This window comes from Pteropus vampyrus, unplaced genomic scaffold (assembly GCF_000151845.1).
Source record: "Pteropus vampyrus isolate Shadow unplaced genomic scaffold, Pvam_2.0 Scaffold125, whole genome shotgun sequence".
Taxonomy (NCBI): Eukaryota; Metazoa; Chordata; class Mammalia; order Chiroptera; family Pteropodidae; genus Pteropus; species Pteropus vampyrus.
In genome coordinates, this window is record NW_011888906.1 from 582286 (window position 1) to 597576 (window position 15291).

Consider the following 15291-nt stretch of genomic DNA (forward strand, 5'->3'; position numbering starts at 1 on the left):
AGCAGGTGGAGCTGGGGGATGGGCCCGAAGAAGGTAGAACTGTACTCAGGCTGGAAGCCCCCAGCACTCTCTGCTGGCTCCCTTCACCTGGTCTGGCCAGGAAGCCTCCTGGAGGGCAAAATTAAGACCATGGGGTGGGCAGGCCTAGGATGAGAAGGTATTGGCCCAAACTTTTGAGAGAACCTAATCATTAATTACATAAGTATTTAAACAACTTACTATGTGTTAGGCACTTTCTAGGGGCCCTGGGCCGGTAGGTGGAATAGTAAAAGGCAGCTAAAATCAGTACACTGCCCACAAATGTATTTTGATCACCTCACTTGATTCTTTGAAGGTCGGCAAAGTTCGAATCCCATTTCAGATACAAGAACCAGGGCCCAGAGAGGGCGACCTCGTGCTCACCGTTATATAGCTGGTTGTAGAGCTGGCTCTACAATCCATGTTTTTGTGTTTCGAAAGAATTTCTTAGCAGTGGAGTAAGAGTAATGAATTTAGATTGAGCTAAAGGGTGACCTCCCTCTTCAACTAAGAAATATTACCCTTTTGAAAGGAACCGATGGACGCTAGAGCTGAAAGTGTTTGAGATTATAATCCAGACTCCTCTCATTCACTAGCGTTGGAAGGCTAGGGACCTGGGAGTGTCCAAAGTCACACAGCAACTTGGTAACTGAGATGAGACCAGACCAGGCATGCAGACAAGCAGGAGGGAACAATGTAATTCTCCAGAAGACAGTCAAAGGTGGAGAGGGGAGGCCTCGGTTCCTTCAGGGACATTCAGAAATCACCCCTCTTACAGCCTCAGCAGAACCACTCCCCTTTCTCCTTGAGCTTGTTTTCCAACTTTGAAGCCTACTCCCAGTCTCTCCTTTCTCCTTGAGCTTGTTTTCCAACTTTGAAGCCCACTCACAGTCCCAAACCAAAAAACAAAAGCAAGCATACTTACTGGTTTCCTGTCATCAGAGGCTTGGGGTGGGGGCTCAGCTAAGATGCATGCTTTGGCTGAAGATGTTAGGGCTTTGGGGGGTCCATCTGGAAGTCTGCCAACATCCTTAGTTCTAGGATATCCAGGACCCTCTTGGCCTGGGAGAATCTTCAGGGAGAGGCTCTCGGTATCGCTTTGGGTAGCTCCGCATCTGCCTGTGGTCAGCAGTTTGTAACATGGGATGGAACAAGAGTCCCTTGCTCCTTAGAGACCCCCGACCAGGCGGTCCTCCCAAGCACAGTTGGGTCTGAGAAGATGGCCCAGAGCTCTGTGAGCAGTCATAAGGTCCTTGGAGCTCCCGGCTCACATCTGCAGGCTCTGTGGTTCTCACAACCACCTATTTCCTCTGACGGCATCACAGATCATCGAGGAGCCACCTTCCTCAAGTTCCTGTTTCTGGGGAAGAAGTGGCTGCCTTGTCATGATCCTTGAGGGAGAGGTTTTTCTCTGGCTTTACGGCTTGGTCTTGCCCGAGGAACACAAAACCTTGGTAAATTTTAGCAGGAGTTTCCCATGCTTGCCTGATCATAATAATCACGTGAGGGGCTTGTTAGTATCAGATTCCTGGGATCCTCCCATATCTGAATCCAAGAGGAGCAGCCTGGGAACCTGAATTTTAAACACTCCAAGAGATTCCTTTGATTGGCAAGTCTGGGAAGCACTGCCTTGGAGTGTTGTCTCCCAACCTTTAATGTGTATAGGAAACATCCAGGGATCTTGTTACACTGTAGGTTCAGGTTCAGTGTGTCTGGGACAGGGATTCAAGATTCTGCATTGCTAACTACTCCCAGGTGATACCCAGGTCGCTGGTCTGGGGACCACACTTTGAAAGACCTGTGGACGGTGGTTTTCCAAGTATAATCCCTAGGCCAGCAGCCTCAGAATCATCCAGGAAATTGTTAGACATGCAAATTCCCTGGTTCTATCTCAAATTTACTGAATCAGAAACTCCGTAGGTGGGGCCAACAAGCCCTCCAGGTGATTCTGATGCACACCCCTAGCTTGGGAATCACTCAGCCAGGATAAAGCAGCTCTGATAGAACTTTGATTTTGGTATTAACTTCAGTCACTGAAACTTTGATTTTGCCTTTGATTTTGGTATTAACCTCAGTCACTGAAACTTAAATAAAATCTCCATAACCACACCCATTTGCTTTTCCGTTACAGGGGTCCCCAACCCCTGGGTTGTGGACCGGTAACTAATGGTCCATGGCCTGTTAGGAACCTGTTAGGACCTGGCTGAACAGCAGGAGGTGAGCGGCAAGCCAGCAAGCAAAGCTTCGCTTGTATTTGCAGCCGCTCCCCAGTGCTAGCATCACCACCTCAGCTCCACCTCAGATCATTAGGCATTAGATTCTCATAGGCACACCAGTCCTGGTGACAAAAAAGTTGAGAACTACTGCATTAGGGGGCTTAGTATTCCTGGAGACAGTCACTTTTTAACACAAAATGATCCACTGCACTGAAATAGCTCCTCCCTCCAGCTTAAACTATGCAGGTTTGTTGGGGGCCTGGCCAGTGGGAACATACCCCTTTTTTCCAGAGGAGGCTGGTTTGAGATTTAACTCTGCAGAAACTTGGCATGGAGAGGAGCCACACTGGAGGTGAATGCTCTGTAAGGAAATTTTAACCACCGTGTTTGAATGGGTGCCGGCTACTGAAGGATGTGGCCCGTGGCAGAGAGGGAACTAAGTACAGGCTTGCCCTCTTGCTCCTGCCTGCATTCCACTCTGATGTCCATTATCTTATCTGCCAGGTAGACTTTAGATTGGCCTCAAGGTAAGGTCCACAAATGAGGCAAGAAGTAGGGACTCTTTGGACTAAAAAAAATATCCCACATTATACTCTCTCTTTCCACTCAGGAAATCACCTAAGAATTAGAATTTAAAAGTTTAGCTCTGCCACTTATTAGTTTGTGACCATTTCCATAAAAATGGTACTAGTGTGTAGCTCACTGGGTCGATAGAAGGAACATAAAGGAAGTTGCTAAGGGCCCAAACTGTAGTAGGTGCTCAATAAAAGGCTGAAGAAAATATGCAAATGAATTGATTTTGGAAAAACTGGGAAATTTTTCTAGCTACGTGACCTTGGCCAAATCTTGTAACTCTCCTCAGCTGTTCCTTGTCTATAAAACACTGCCCGCTTTGCAAAGTTGCCCTGAGAACTGGGTAAGACGATTTACATGGGAGAGCTTTATACGATCATCATGTGTAGGGTCTACCTGGCCACTTCCTTGTTTCTCACAAAGCAGGCACCCAAGATTTTTTTGGACTAAACAGGAAGGAAATGAAAATGAGAAGAGGAATGAGTACAGTAAAGACCAATTAGGTGCATTCAGCTGGGGCCTGACTCCAGGCACAAATCTAAGGTGGGAAAGCAGGTGACTGTCCATGCTGAGTGTGGCCAAAAAGGCTACAGCAACGAGGGTTTTAAGAGCAACCGTAACCATCAGACCACCTCCAGCTCTGGAACTATGTTGGCCTGCAATGTCAGGAACTCAGCTTGATGACCTGTATCTGGTCCATGTGCATTTGTTTCATCTCTTTGTGTCATTTTACAAGTTTCTCCCACAGACATAGGAACCCTAATGTACTACGGCAGTAACAGCTCCTGGATCCTTTAAAATTGACCTGAGATGGTGGCCTGCTGAACTCATTCTTCGTGGGTACAGAGACAGCCATTTCTGGAGAAATAAAGCCTGGTCTGTCTGAGGAACCAACAACAGTGGTTGCAGATTCTTACTGAAGGGTGGGACTCAGCAACCCCACACGGATGGTAGAGCTGAGATATACAATGCACTTCCAAGATCTCAGCTTCTACTCTTTCATCACAAAATGCAAGGTCGGGCTTCTCATGATTTTTGGTTTGAGGAAAATAGAAGCGTGTAAGATGGACTTGGGGTTCAATCCCAGCCAGGCTTCTGGTATGACCTTGGGCAAATTATTTGAGTCTTCACTGGGTGGGATAATAATCAAGTATGTAAAAACGCCCAGCACGGAGCCCTGTATATACAGTAACTTGGTCCCCCCTGAGCCCCAGTGAGTGGCTTGAGAGAAATAACACCAGCAATTGGGTAACAATTAGACATATACAGCTTTATTTAATAATCTGTAAAAAGTTGTACTCTGGCAGAGTGACGCATTCCCTATCTTGACAGAAAGCGAACGCTACATGTGAAAAGCCCCTGCCTAAGATTTAGAATTGTGTCACCCTGCACTTACATCTTGATGCCCTCAAGAGCTGGAACCTGGCTCTACGGCAGTTGGTTTCACCCTCTGCCCAGTGATATACAACAGTAGACTGAACATAATTTTACCTGAACAGGCTAAGCTGCCCTTACATATCGGCCCCTTCCCTCCTACCTACAAAAGAGTTCACAGGATTAAAGATCTTTCTGAGAAATGAGTTCTATCTCAGGTTCACTTAGTTTCCATTAAGTCTGCTTAAATCAAGCTTATAGTTATTAAATACGATATTCCGTTAATGTCTGTTCCGCTCTCCCCTGCCATTTCCTCACCACTTACATAACTTTCAGGCCACAGCTCTCCCTTTTTTGAGGATGGAGGGATGGAGAAACTCTCTCCATTGCAGACCTGGGAAGCACTTCTTGCGGACGTCTGGAAGTGGTATCAGATACTGCAGCGACAGTTTTGCTCCAGCAGAGCGAATGCCTGGCATTTTGTTTTCCACCTTCCTGTGCTACAAAAGTCCAGTAATTAAGCCACACTCAGCCCTTGGGAACAGCTTCATGTTGCATCAGAACCTCATCATCTATGAGCTTCCAACAGTACATATCCCTCCCTTTTGTTTATAGAATAGTGTATGTGAATTCATTTGAACAGAAGGAGGTGGCTGGCCATCCTTCCCGCTTCTCTATATAACAGGCTCCCTTTTACTGGTCACGATCAATCAATAGTCCAAATAGTAATTATGATCTTCTACATTCCTCAGAACTGCTCCTTCCAGGAGTCACTTTGAAAATATTGTTGACCAATTTGGAACCAAAAGAGAATGCAGTGGCCTACCCAACCTAGAAATCTGTTCTGAATACCTCCCCTAAAAACACCATTGAAAACGGAAAAAAAAAGTCCCTTTTTTTTGTTTTGCAGAAGCTCTACAAGAAAGCATGTCTAAAATTACAGAACTATGCACACACAAACACAGACACGTGTGCTCACACACATACATCAAGATCAAAGAATATCAGATACGTAGTTGGGAAAGCACGGGATAAAGTTGACAAGATAAGGAGATTTGATCAGCTAAAGATGTTGGAATGTTACAGTAATGTCATGGAAGTGGTTCTTTGTACATACATACAAAAAGGGGGGCAGGCAGGCAGTGAATGATAAATCCAAGATAATAGAGAGTAAGAGTCAGTGGTCATGCATGAGTTAAAGACAGATGCCAGTTTGCTGGATGAAATGTTATATTATGGAGTGGCTGTTTGAAGGGGGATGAACTTGCATGGTCCAGGGGAGGAGCATCTGCTTAGCAGGACACCTCCATGGTGTGGTGTCTGTCCAGAACATCAGGGGACTCAGAGGATTCTTGAGTTCCATCTGACTGATTGCTGGTGAGAGATCGGCTGAAGGCACTTTCTCCAGAGCCGATACTACTTGAGGTTGAGTGGGTTCGTGATCGGGCGAGCCGGGTCATGCTGGCAGATGGTACTGTAAGAAAGAACCAAGACCACTAGAATATGGAGCCCTGGTTAAATTGTTAACCCAGAAGTTTCACCAAAGGCTTTCGGATTAGTGTTTCCAACCCATTTAAGGTGACACCCAGGACAAGACACAGCCATCTTCACTTTGTATTATTTGCTCTAGGTGAATGGCTACGTGTAAGGCTGCTTTAATCCTTTGGATCTAGCTGGAATCTCAGCTGATTCTAGTCCAAAGCAGAACAAAGGGAAACCTAAGTCTGAAGTATAGCCTCCTAGCTATGCCCACACCATTCATAATGAATAATTAGGAAGGAGGCTTTGGGAACCCAAAAGGTAATCAAAACCTGCAGTGCATGCAAGACTAAACCAAAAGAAAGACAAACCACACAAGTATGAAGGTATTTCACAAACACAGTGCAAGCCCGATACAACAAGACTACCATCCGCGTCCACAGGCTATCCGTGCTACCTGGGAAGGAGACATGTAGGAAGATGTGGGTGTAGGGAGGGCTGGTAGGCCTGGAGCTGGCCTCTGCGCAGGCTGTGAGGTACAGGCTGCCTGAGAGAGAAGGGCTCTGGGATGGATGTTTAACTCAGACTCCGGTTCTGCCACTACTTTGAACCTAAGGTCCTTCCAGCTTGGCCAGCATAGGGCCTTACCTGACGTAAAATTCCTGCCTATCTTCCTGAGGCACTAGCCATTCCCCAGCTGTCATTTCAATGATGGGGTTAAAGATGCCATCACCTGCAGAATTTTTTGGACACAGGCTCTGACGCTATTTAGAATCAAGGCTGCCCTGGAGGTTAATGCAAGGATCAACAGGTAATGGTGGAAGAGGAGCCTATAAATTTCAGCTACTCCTGAAACTCAGCTGGGGATGATGAGAGGAAGCCTGGCTATTATAACCCACTCCTGTCTTCCTTTCTGGGGGCCCAGGGCTGGATCTGTAGGCTAATCCTTTTGGGGCACAATGAGCCACGTTCTATCGGGCTCTCACTGCATAGGAAAACCGCGGACATGCTGCAGGCAGCCAATGCAGCCAAGAGAGCGTGGCTGGGAGGCAGGGGCAGGGCCAGCACAGAAGAAGGTACCTGACTCGGTGCTCAGGTGACTGAGCTGCACATACGGGACTGGAAGCAGGTGGATACAGGAAAAGGCAGGTTAGTGACCTAAGAGTGCCAAGTGGCAACCTCAGCTGCCTAGCAGACACTGACAGAATACTTTAAGTCAGAAATCAAGTTTTATTTTAAGGTTTCAGAGAAGAGGTGAGGCTGATGGATTCTTCAATAGCATCTCAGATGTTACTTCCTTCGACCAGTCAAAGGTAACTGTTTTCCCCTCCACTATAAACAGCCATCCTGCTTTGGATCAAAATGGGCTGGAAGATAGCTGTTTCCTAGGAAACCTATGAGAGAACCAGATAGGAGAGGGAATCCTGCTCCTCCCAGTGAGTCAGGGGGACACTGTGTGGGCTTGGTTGGTAGTGGATCACACACGGGGATCACACAGCCACTCTAGACAACATACACATGGTCTGCCTGCCAGGTACAGGGCGGTACCCAGGGGCCCAGCTGCTGCGCAGTGGCCATTATCCACATCAATACCAAAGACAAGAGAAAACCACCCCATTGGGTAAAGAGCTCTGTACCTGGGTGGAAGAGTTTTTCTTCTTAAAACTCCAAGAAAGGTGCAAGTGTGGATTTCGGTGACAAATGATAAAGCTCAGGGCCTCACAAAACAGAGAAACCAGGACAGCAGCACATGATATGAACACATCCTTGGACTCGCTCTAAAATACTTTGCAAGTTAATCTCTTGTGGCGGAGCAGATTTAACTGAAATGACTACCCTTTCTTCTGGAGTCCCTGTTTTGTTTCTCTAGGCCAGGAGTGTTTAACCAGCTGACTTCAAATGCAAATCACTATTTCAGATTCACAGCTAGGACAGCCTAAGCTCCAGTGGTTATAAATGTGGGCTCTGGAGTCAGACTGCCAGGATTTGAGTCATGGCTCTGCAGCTAAATTGTTACCCTAGGAAATGTGATTACCCTCTTTGAGCCTGTTTCTTTTTCTATAAAATGAGACTAACAATGGAACTTACCTCTTAAGGTTATAATAAATACAGAATACCGGCATATAACCCCTCTAAGTGCTTAATAAGTGTTAGCTCATCTTATATATGTGCCTAGATGAATGCTCCATAAATGTTTTGGTTTCTACTTGACTTCAGGCTGGCTAGCACAGAGGTTATGTCCTGAGAATTGTGGGCTCCCACGAGATGTCAAAATGACTTCAGCATTAATAAATCTTTGCTAGAAAGTTGTGTACTACTCACTGTAGCCCATTCCCTGCAAAAAGTACTTGAAGGCCTCGGTGAGTTTCCCGGGCTAGAGGGACAAAATAAGAAGTCATTAATCTTTGCACAGGCAATGAGGTACAGTCAATTAGGTGCTTTAAAAATATTCTCCTTACCTGAACTACTTGGGGCAGTCCACCACAGTCTGCCATCTAGAAAGAGGAAAAATATGGAAGTCAACTGGAACTTACACTTAAGGGAAATGCTTTGACTATCCAAGAGTCCTTTCAAACAGGGTAGGATTGAATTTTAGGTTCCTTAACCTAATGTTTAAGTGCATCCAAGTGTACATCTTCTCAATGCACTTTTAATTAAAAATCTTTTTGCATTACCTCAATGCACTCTTATACAAAGACTTAGATTCTCGCAATAACTTTGGATAGAAGCCTGAAAAGATGCATTCAATACAAATTAATTAGCAAGGTGCAGAGCCTGGCTTTCAGGCCCATGGTGGGAATTTTCTGTCTGGGGTAGCAGCAAAGTTAACCACGACTTTCAACGATGGTTCTGCCTTCACTTGAAGAATATTACTTTTAGAGTCCTCAGTGTGACCTTAACTTCTCAGGGTTCCATGCTTTCTAAATTCCCTCTCAAGTCTATATTATTATCTTTATTCCATGACTAAGGGGATTTCTCAAATCAGGTGATGTTGAATTTGGCCAACTCGCTTGGTCAGCCAGTTTCCTCTCACAGCTAGACTTAGTGAGGCTGTCTCTCATTTCATGAATCAGCTGGTTATTTTACAGCTGGTTATTTTCACCTGTGCAAGGATTTCCAGAGCAGGGCTCTGTTAGCATGCATCAGAATTACCTGGAAGACTTGTTAATGACTCAGATTCTTAAGTTCCTGCCCTGTGGATTCTTGGGTGAGGGTCAAGAACTTGTAGTTCCAGCATGCATCCAGGTGATGCAGATTCTGTTGGCCTGCAGAGAACACTGTTTCTAGAGCATAATGGCCAACCATGAGCCCACCTCTTCCAGCTGTTATGCATTCTGTACTCAGATAATATCCTATTCAGGCTGACTGGCATTTTTCAAAGAGACATGAACCCTGTGGTTTCTATTCACTAGTATGAAAACTTTCTTTGAGTAGGGGGCTTATTTAGCAGATGGAATGCTACAGAAGGCACAAGAATTTGAGGTTAATAGGAACAGTCTCCTGAAAATTCTAAGAGCAGGAATAAACATTTAACCTGATTTAAGTATAAGATACACCTAACTGGCACAGGTTGTAGTTTCATGAAGTTTAGGAGTCAAATCTAATTAGAACCATGAAAGAGATGCCATGCACAGAGAGAGACTACTGGGAGAGACTATTTCCAAGCTTGACATCTATCAAATAGTTGGAGAGTAATTTCAATCATGCTGTTGTGGATAGACATTTTTGCTCTGAAATAACCACATCCATGGCTACTGTACAGTTCGGTTTTGTGCTTTTGGAATACAGAATCAAACCTGCAGTAAAAAATTTAAAACCACATACTTAAAAAAATCATATTTTAGACTAGTTCATCTATCACCTGGACCTCAGAACACTGAGTTTTGTCACCTCAGAGCATTAACCTCATGTTATATTTCCAGGAACTATGGGCTGCTTCTGGTGATAGCACTTCCCTTTCAAACAAACTTGAAAGAAGAAAGCAGAGGTCTTTCAGGCTGAGAAAGCGGCAGTAAGCGACATAAGATCAGCACTTAAATCTACAGTAATCCAAATTCAAACTAGGAGGTCAGGTCCCTGAACAATTTACTAGAGGTCCTAGAACAAGCAAGACTGATTCTCTTGACTGAAGTACAATCCAAAGGGAGAGAAACTTGATACTAACTCTAAAAGTGTGGTACAAGAATTGTGCTCTATTTGCCCTAAGAGAAAGAAAATGCATGTATCTTCATCACTAGAATGTTATCAGAAGCTTCCTTGTCAAAAAGTTGAGGAAAACAGATACAGGGCTATAACATCTTATGATATTAATGATCTAAAAATGTACAGGAAAAAATACATCAATATTTTTACTGCAGATTACCATCATGCAGTAGGATTATGGGTAATTTTTAAATTATTTCTACTTTTCTCTATTTTCCAATTTTCTACAATGAGAATATATTCAGAAAAAAAATATTTTTAAAAAGAAAGAGGGAGAGAGAAGGAAGGAGGGAGGAGCTTTCCTTCTTTCTGGGCAATTATTCCAGAAATACAGTAATTTGAACCATGTATTACAGATTTACTCAAAAAAGGTTGGCAATGAAGAAAGAAGATACTTTACCTTTAGTAAAGTTGTATTTATAGGATTCAGGCGAGAATTGCATTCAACCTTAAAAAAGAACAAGAAATAGTTTGGCATGAGAAAGATCTTCCAGGATCAATAGCTCAGGCTGGAGGCAGGTGAAACAGCCAAAAAAAATTACCAAAATATAAAGTGGGAGATCTATATTTGTATGATGCACTTTATAGCTGCTATTTCTGAGTAGATCTAAAAATCTGGATAATTTCATTTTCTGAATCTGTTACGAGTCTTTAAAGAACTACATATTGAATCTAATTCCTCTTACATGGGTGGAGTTACCTACTTCTTTAAAGAGTGGCTTCCCACACAACTGGCCCTGACTAGCCCTGTGCACATCCCCCAACCATTTCTCACTCCCTTCCTGTGCCCTGCAGGTCATGGGTTTGACATTCCTTACACTCTGATTCTTCTTCCTCAAGGTCTTTGGCTGCATCTAAAGTTGAACCCTTTATGGTTTTTCTCTCACAGCAGTCATCATACATAATGAAGCATTACAACCTTGTGTATTTACATATTTGGTATCTTGTACTTTTGTATCCACAAAGGCAGAGACCTCAAAATAAACATTTGGAAAGATAATCTCTAGGTTCGGCAATGTTTTATGGCCAATTTGATCAACTGGATCTCTCCTTTTACACATGCTTGCCAAATACACATATACAAAACACTTAGAGTTTGGAATCTAGTGGGGTAAAAACATATAATACAAGGCAGAATGACATCACTTCAAAATTTCACAACTGAGCTGAGTGAGTATAAGAAGTGTAGGTTTTCTAGATATAAATTAAGAAGAAGGGGTAGGTGTTTCATGGATTCCAGAGTCAGGGGGAAAGCATAAGCAAAGACCCAAGGGGATGTGAAGTGAATGTGTATAATACATGTGGGGTTACAGAGGTAAAGGTGGTGTGAGGATGCAACCGGGGGAAGGCAAGAAGCAGAAAGTTTCTGAGGTGACAGGGTTTGAGCTGTTTTAGGAAAGTAACTAGTAGTGGCCTGTATAACAGACTGTAGAGGCAGTGAGCCAGTTAGGGAGTTACTGAAATTACCTAGGTGAGAACCAGCAATACAGCTGAACTTTTGCTCTGGGAATTGTTGACAGTAGTATACAAAACTCTTCTAAAAACAGGGGTTGACCTTTAAAAGCCAGGATCACCAAATCAAAGTTTTTTCTCTATACAAATGAAAACACAGGCAGTGATAAACAAACATACCAGTTTACTATAAAATATGCATTAACCCTAAAGGATAGTATTTGAAAACTACTATCCTATGCCAGGCACAGTGCTTACCAGATATGCAATACATACTTTCTGGAAGAATAAACTTCCAAGTCTGGATTTAATAAAATAAATCATGCTTTCTGTGATGTACCACTTCGTAATTTCTATAACTTTACAAGAAGTCTCCATATCTGGTAGGCCAAACACAATGATTGTTTTATGACATGTCTACTCTTTACCAAGCTCCTCAATGCAAAGACTCCATCTAACTCATTTTTGTATTCTCCATAGCATCGAGCAAATAGAAGCTCAAAAAATGATGTTGAATGAATAAGTGAGCAAAAACAGCTATCAACAGTGACCAGAACTTGTGGTTTCTTCATGCATGAATAGCCCTTTAATCCCTACCAATTTGTGGGATAAAATGCTCTGGCTGGAGAGCTAGGTCTGAATCTGTCTAGAAGAGCATCTACTTTGTGGTACAGATAAGGCTCCTGAAATCCTTCCCTAATACTGAAGGTGTGAAGATCAGAAAAAAGGACCTTATTTGTATGGGCTAACCTATAAAGTCTTGGAAAATAATTGGAAATGTTACTTTAAGTTCATGTCAATTTAAAAAAGACAAATAATGGCATTATTAGGGAATTCTGATATGGATATTTTCTAAAAACAACACTATCTTCCTGTTTTAAGTACATGTTTATGAAAAAAATGTTTTGGATAGATATTTTCATATACCTATCTCTACCTTTTCAGAAAAGACTGACCTTTATAAAACTCCTTCTTAATAAATTAGGATCATCACTATAACTTTATTACTTTTGGGGGAAAAACTGTTTTTTGACTTCAGGATCACTCACCTCTGTGCTCAAGACACATCATGTACTTTACATCAGACACAGAATGTTTTACAGAGCAATTCAGGGCGGTATGAATATATTCTATTGTCACATTTATCTAACCCTGCCCCACAAACCTTCTCGTGTCTTACACCTCCGATTAGTTATTAGACTATCTTTCTAAAAAGCCTTACTCCCTAACATTTTGCTCTAAATAGGAAGTGAAGGCTGCCAAAGAAAACCACAAGCAAATGCTAATAGACATATGAAAAACTATCAACTTCATTTGTAATCAAAGAAGTGCAAATTAAAGAAGTGGAACACCATTTTTAACCTATTGAATTAACTAACAGAATTTAAAAATCCGATGCTGGACAGGGTGCTGTGAAACAGGCACTCATACATTGCTGGTGGCAACACACTGGTGTGGGCATTCTGGAAAAGAACCTGGCAAAAAAGGTACCAAGAACCTTAGAAAAGTTTGATTTTTTGACACATTAATTCCACTTATGGAAATCTATCCTAGAGAAATGATCAAAGATTCTAGCAAAGATTTTATAAGGATGTTCAACAGAAACATTATTAAGAGGGCAAGATCAGAAGTAATCAACAGGAGAATGAGGTTAAACAAACAAAGGTATACTTACAAGACAATGTTCTATAGACATACTGTCTTTATAATATGGGAAAATGCTATCAGTAATGTTATGTAATCAGGTCCCAAAACCTTGTATATTTAATACAGTTCAATCTATCTTAAAAAAATAATAATAATAAAAGTTTGTCTTTGGGTAACTCTGGATCATGATTTGCCCTCCCATCTTTCTATTTCCCAATTTTTTCATATTTTCTACACTGAGCATATATTATTTTTACCAAAGTACTATGTGCTTGAGGACGAAGAGAAAAGCATACATGCTCTCAGCAGGCTTCCAACCTGCTGATACAGTTCCAGATTTATGGTGGCTGCAGAATGCCAAGGCTGGCAGAAATCTGACAACAAACAAATGGTGTTTAGTTACACTACTTGCCCCGAAGTGAATTGCACCACACAAAACAATATTGATCCCTTCTGATGAAACCTAGTGATCAATGAGGAATTCATTTCCCAAACTGGATAATAAAGAGCAAACTCTGATATGTATAATAAGAAATAACAAAAACTAGTATTAGTCAACTGTTTCTGGTGCGTCAGTAGCATGCTGCATATATTTTATTGCATTTTAATCTTATTAATCTTCACAACATCAGGACATACTTACCACAGCCTCAACTGCAGGTGAATTGTCTCCTACCACCAATAAAGTAGAACACCTGAGGAAAGGCAAAATAAGCGGTGACACTCAGTAAGCTGTGCATGTGCTCCACTGAACACAGAACTCGTCTATGAAAGACAAATATATTTAGCAATATATAGGGGAAACTGAGGGACTTACTTTAATGTCTTTGATTTGTTGTCATTTTGGCCCAGCATGGGTCTTTCAATCTCCAAGTCTCTGCGTCTAGAGAAACAAAGGAAGCAATGCCCTTTTCAGGTAAATCATGGCAAGTCAGGTTATTTTCTGGTCATGAAAAACAAAATGTAAAAACTCTTCTCTCCTTCACACCCAAGGAAAGAGGCCCTTGTGCAATCTGTTCACAAGCAGCCATGTCAGTGGCATCCTGAGTGGTACAGAGCAGGAACAAGGCTCCTAGCTTAACCCTGAAGGACTCTATGGGATGCTAAAAGAAAGCAACTTTAAAACTCAACAACACTACTGAAATCCTCAAGTCCTAAGTATTTAATTTTCCAACTAGTTTATAGGAATAAATTCCTTAAGAGAAGGGAAACTTTTTTGGGAGAAATTTTCCTTGTAACTAACATAGTTTAGTGTAGTTATTTAGTAAACCTTTCTGATTTCAGCTAAAAATAATGAGGCTCTGTTATATTGAAGAAGAAGCTAGACAGACCGGGATCAATACCTGGCTTTGCTCCTTACTGACTGTGTTACTCTGGGTAATTTCCAACTGACTCATTTCCTCAATCTTTTTCCATGTACCCAGAAAGGAGAGTTAACATTTTAACCTTGGAGAAACTGGTCCCAAGATAAGAATCAGGCTCTCTCAGTGACTGGGGGAGATGTGACAGGTTTCGGAATACACAAACAAGAGAATTTACTAGCGTTCACATGTTACTTCTGCCTGATGACAAGTTGTCAGCAAAGAGAAACTGAATCAAGGCCCAAGACTTCTATCTTTTGCCTCCCCTACAGGCATTTTTCTGTGCCACCTCAAATTGCATCTCTTTGTGCGTGTACATAACTTTAGGTACAGTTTGTCTCAAAACACCTAAAAACTACAACAGGTATTTAAGTTTGCCTAGAACAGCCTTCAGTTCATTTGTCTTGAAATTGGTGTTCCTATCTGTCTGAAAGCCCTTTCTCTTCTACTGTGGTGAAATAGTATGAAAGCAATCTCATCACACGACACTGGAAGAAGTAGGTTATTTCCCTTTACCCTCTCCCTTAAATGTCCATTATCTTTTTAGACCTGGTCTGCATTAAGTGAAGGTATAAGAAACAACTGTACCCATTATAAGAAGCCAGGAAGAGCTGTAGGTTTTCTTGGTTGATATCTTGGGCAATATGCAGTCTGTAGGTTTGAATCAGGTCCAGGTTGGCCTGCAACTCTTCCTAGAACAATTGAAAGACACAGGTAAACTTCTGAGCTACAGTACAAATCTATCTCATTTAGTCTGCATTCTCAATGTCCAAATCTCTGTCCAAGATGGGGCTGGCTAAAATCTTTTTTATTTGCATCATCCAGTGCCACATTTTGATGAATGAGGGTACCAAAGAATTTATGATGGAAAAGGCTGGTAATCAACTCCAGGTCAAGCGCAAAAACTTGGGGATATGCTGAATATCATTACCTGAAGCACAGTGGAAAACTGTACTAGACTTGGATTC

At 42.3% G+C, this 15291-nt stretch overlaps 2 protein-coding genes across 9 annotated transcripts in view; both read right to left on the reverse strand.

Annotated features, from left to right (window-relative positions):
- Positions 1-2037, reverse strand: part of SLA2 (Src like adaptor 2) — a 19887-nt gene extending 17850 nt beyond the window's left edge. Inside the window, exon 1 of the mRNA XM_011366569.2 lies at positions 944-2037. The gene's annotated coding sequence lies outside the window, so the exon portion shown is untranslated. The remainder of the gene's footprint in view (positions 1-943) is intronic.
- A 2019-nt stretch (positions 2038-4056) lies between these two features.
- NDRG3 (NDRG family member 3) overlaps positions 4057-15291 on the reverse strand; it is a 57824-nt gene continuing 46589 nt past the window's right edge. For 6 of the 8 annotated variants that reach the window (XM_023534432.1, XM_011366580.2, XM_023534433.1 and 3 more), the window contains 7 exons: positions 14912-15015; positions 13780-13845; positions 13606-13657; positions 10264-10311; positions 8120-8155; positions 7983-8034; positions 4057-5655 (listed from right to left, as the gene is read on the reverse strand). In XM_023534432.1, the coding sequence (XP_023390200.1) occupies positions 5474-5655; positions 7983-8034; positions 8120-8155; positions 10264-10311; positions 13606-13657; positions 13780-13845; positions 14912-15015 (540 nt within the window). In that variant the 3' untranslated portion in view covers positions 4057-5473. Of the gene's footprint in view, positions 5656-6870; positions 7379-7982; positions 8035-8119; positions 8156-10263; positions 10312-13605; positions 13658-13779; positions 13846-14911; positions 15016-15291 lie in introns of those variants that run through there. The other 2 variants (XM_023534436.1, XM_023534435.1) reach the window with 2 other exon arrangements.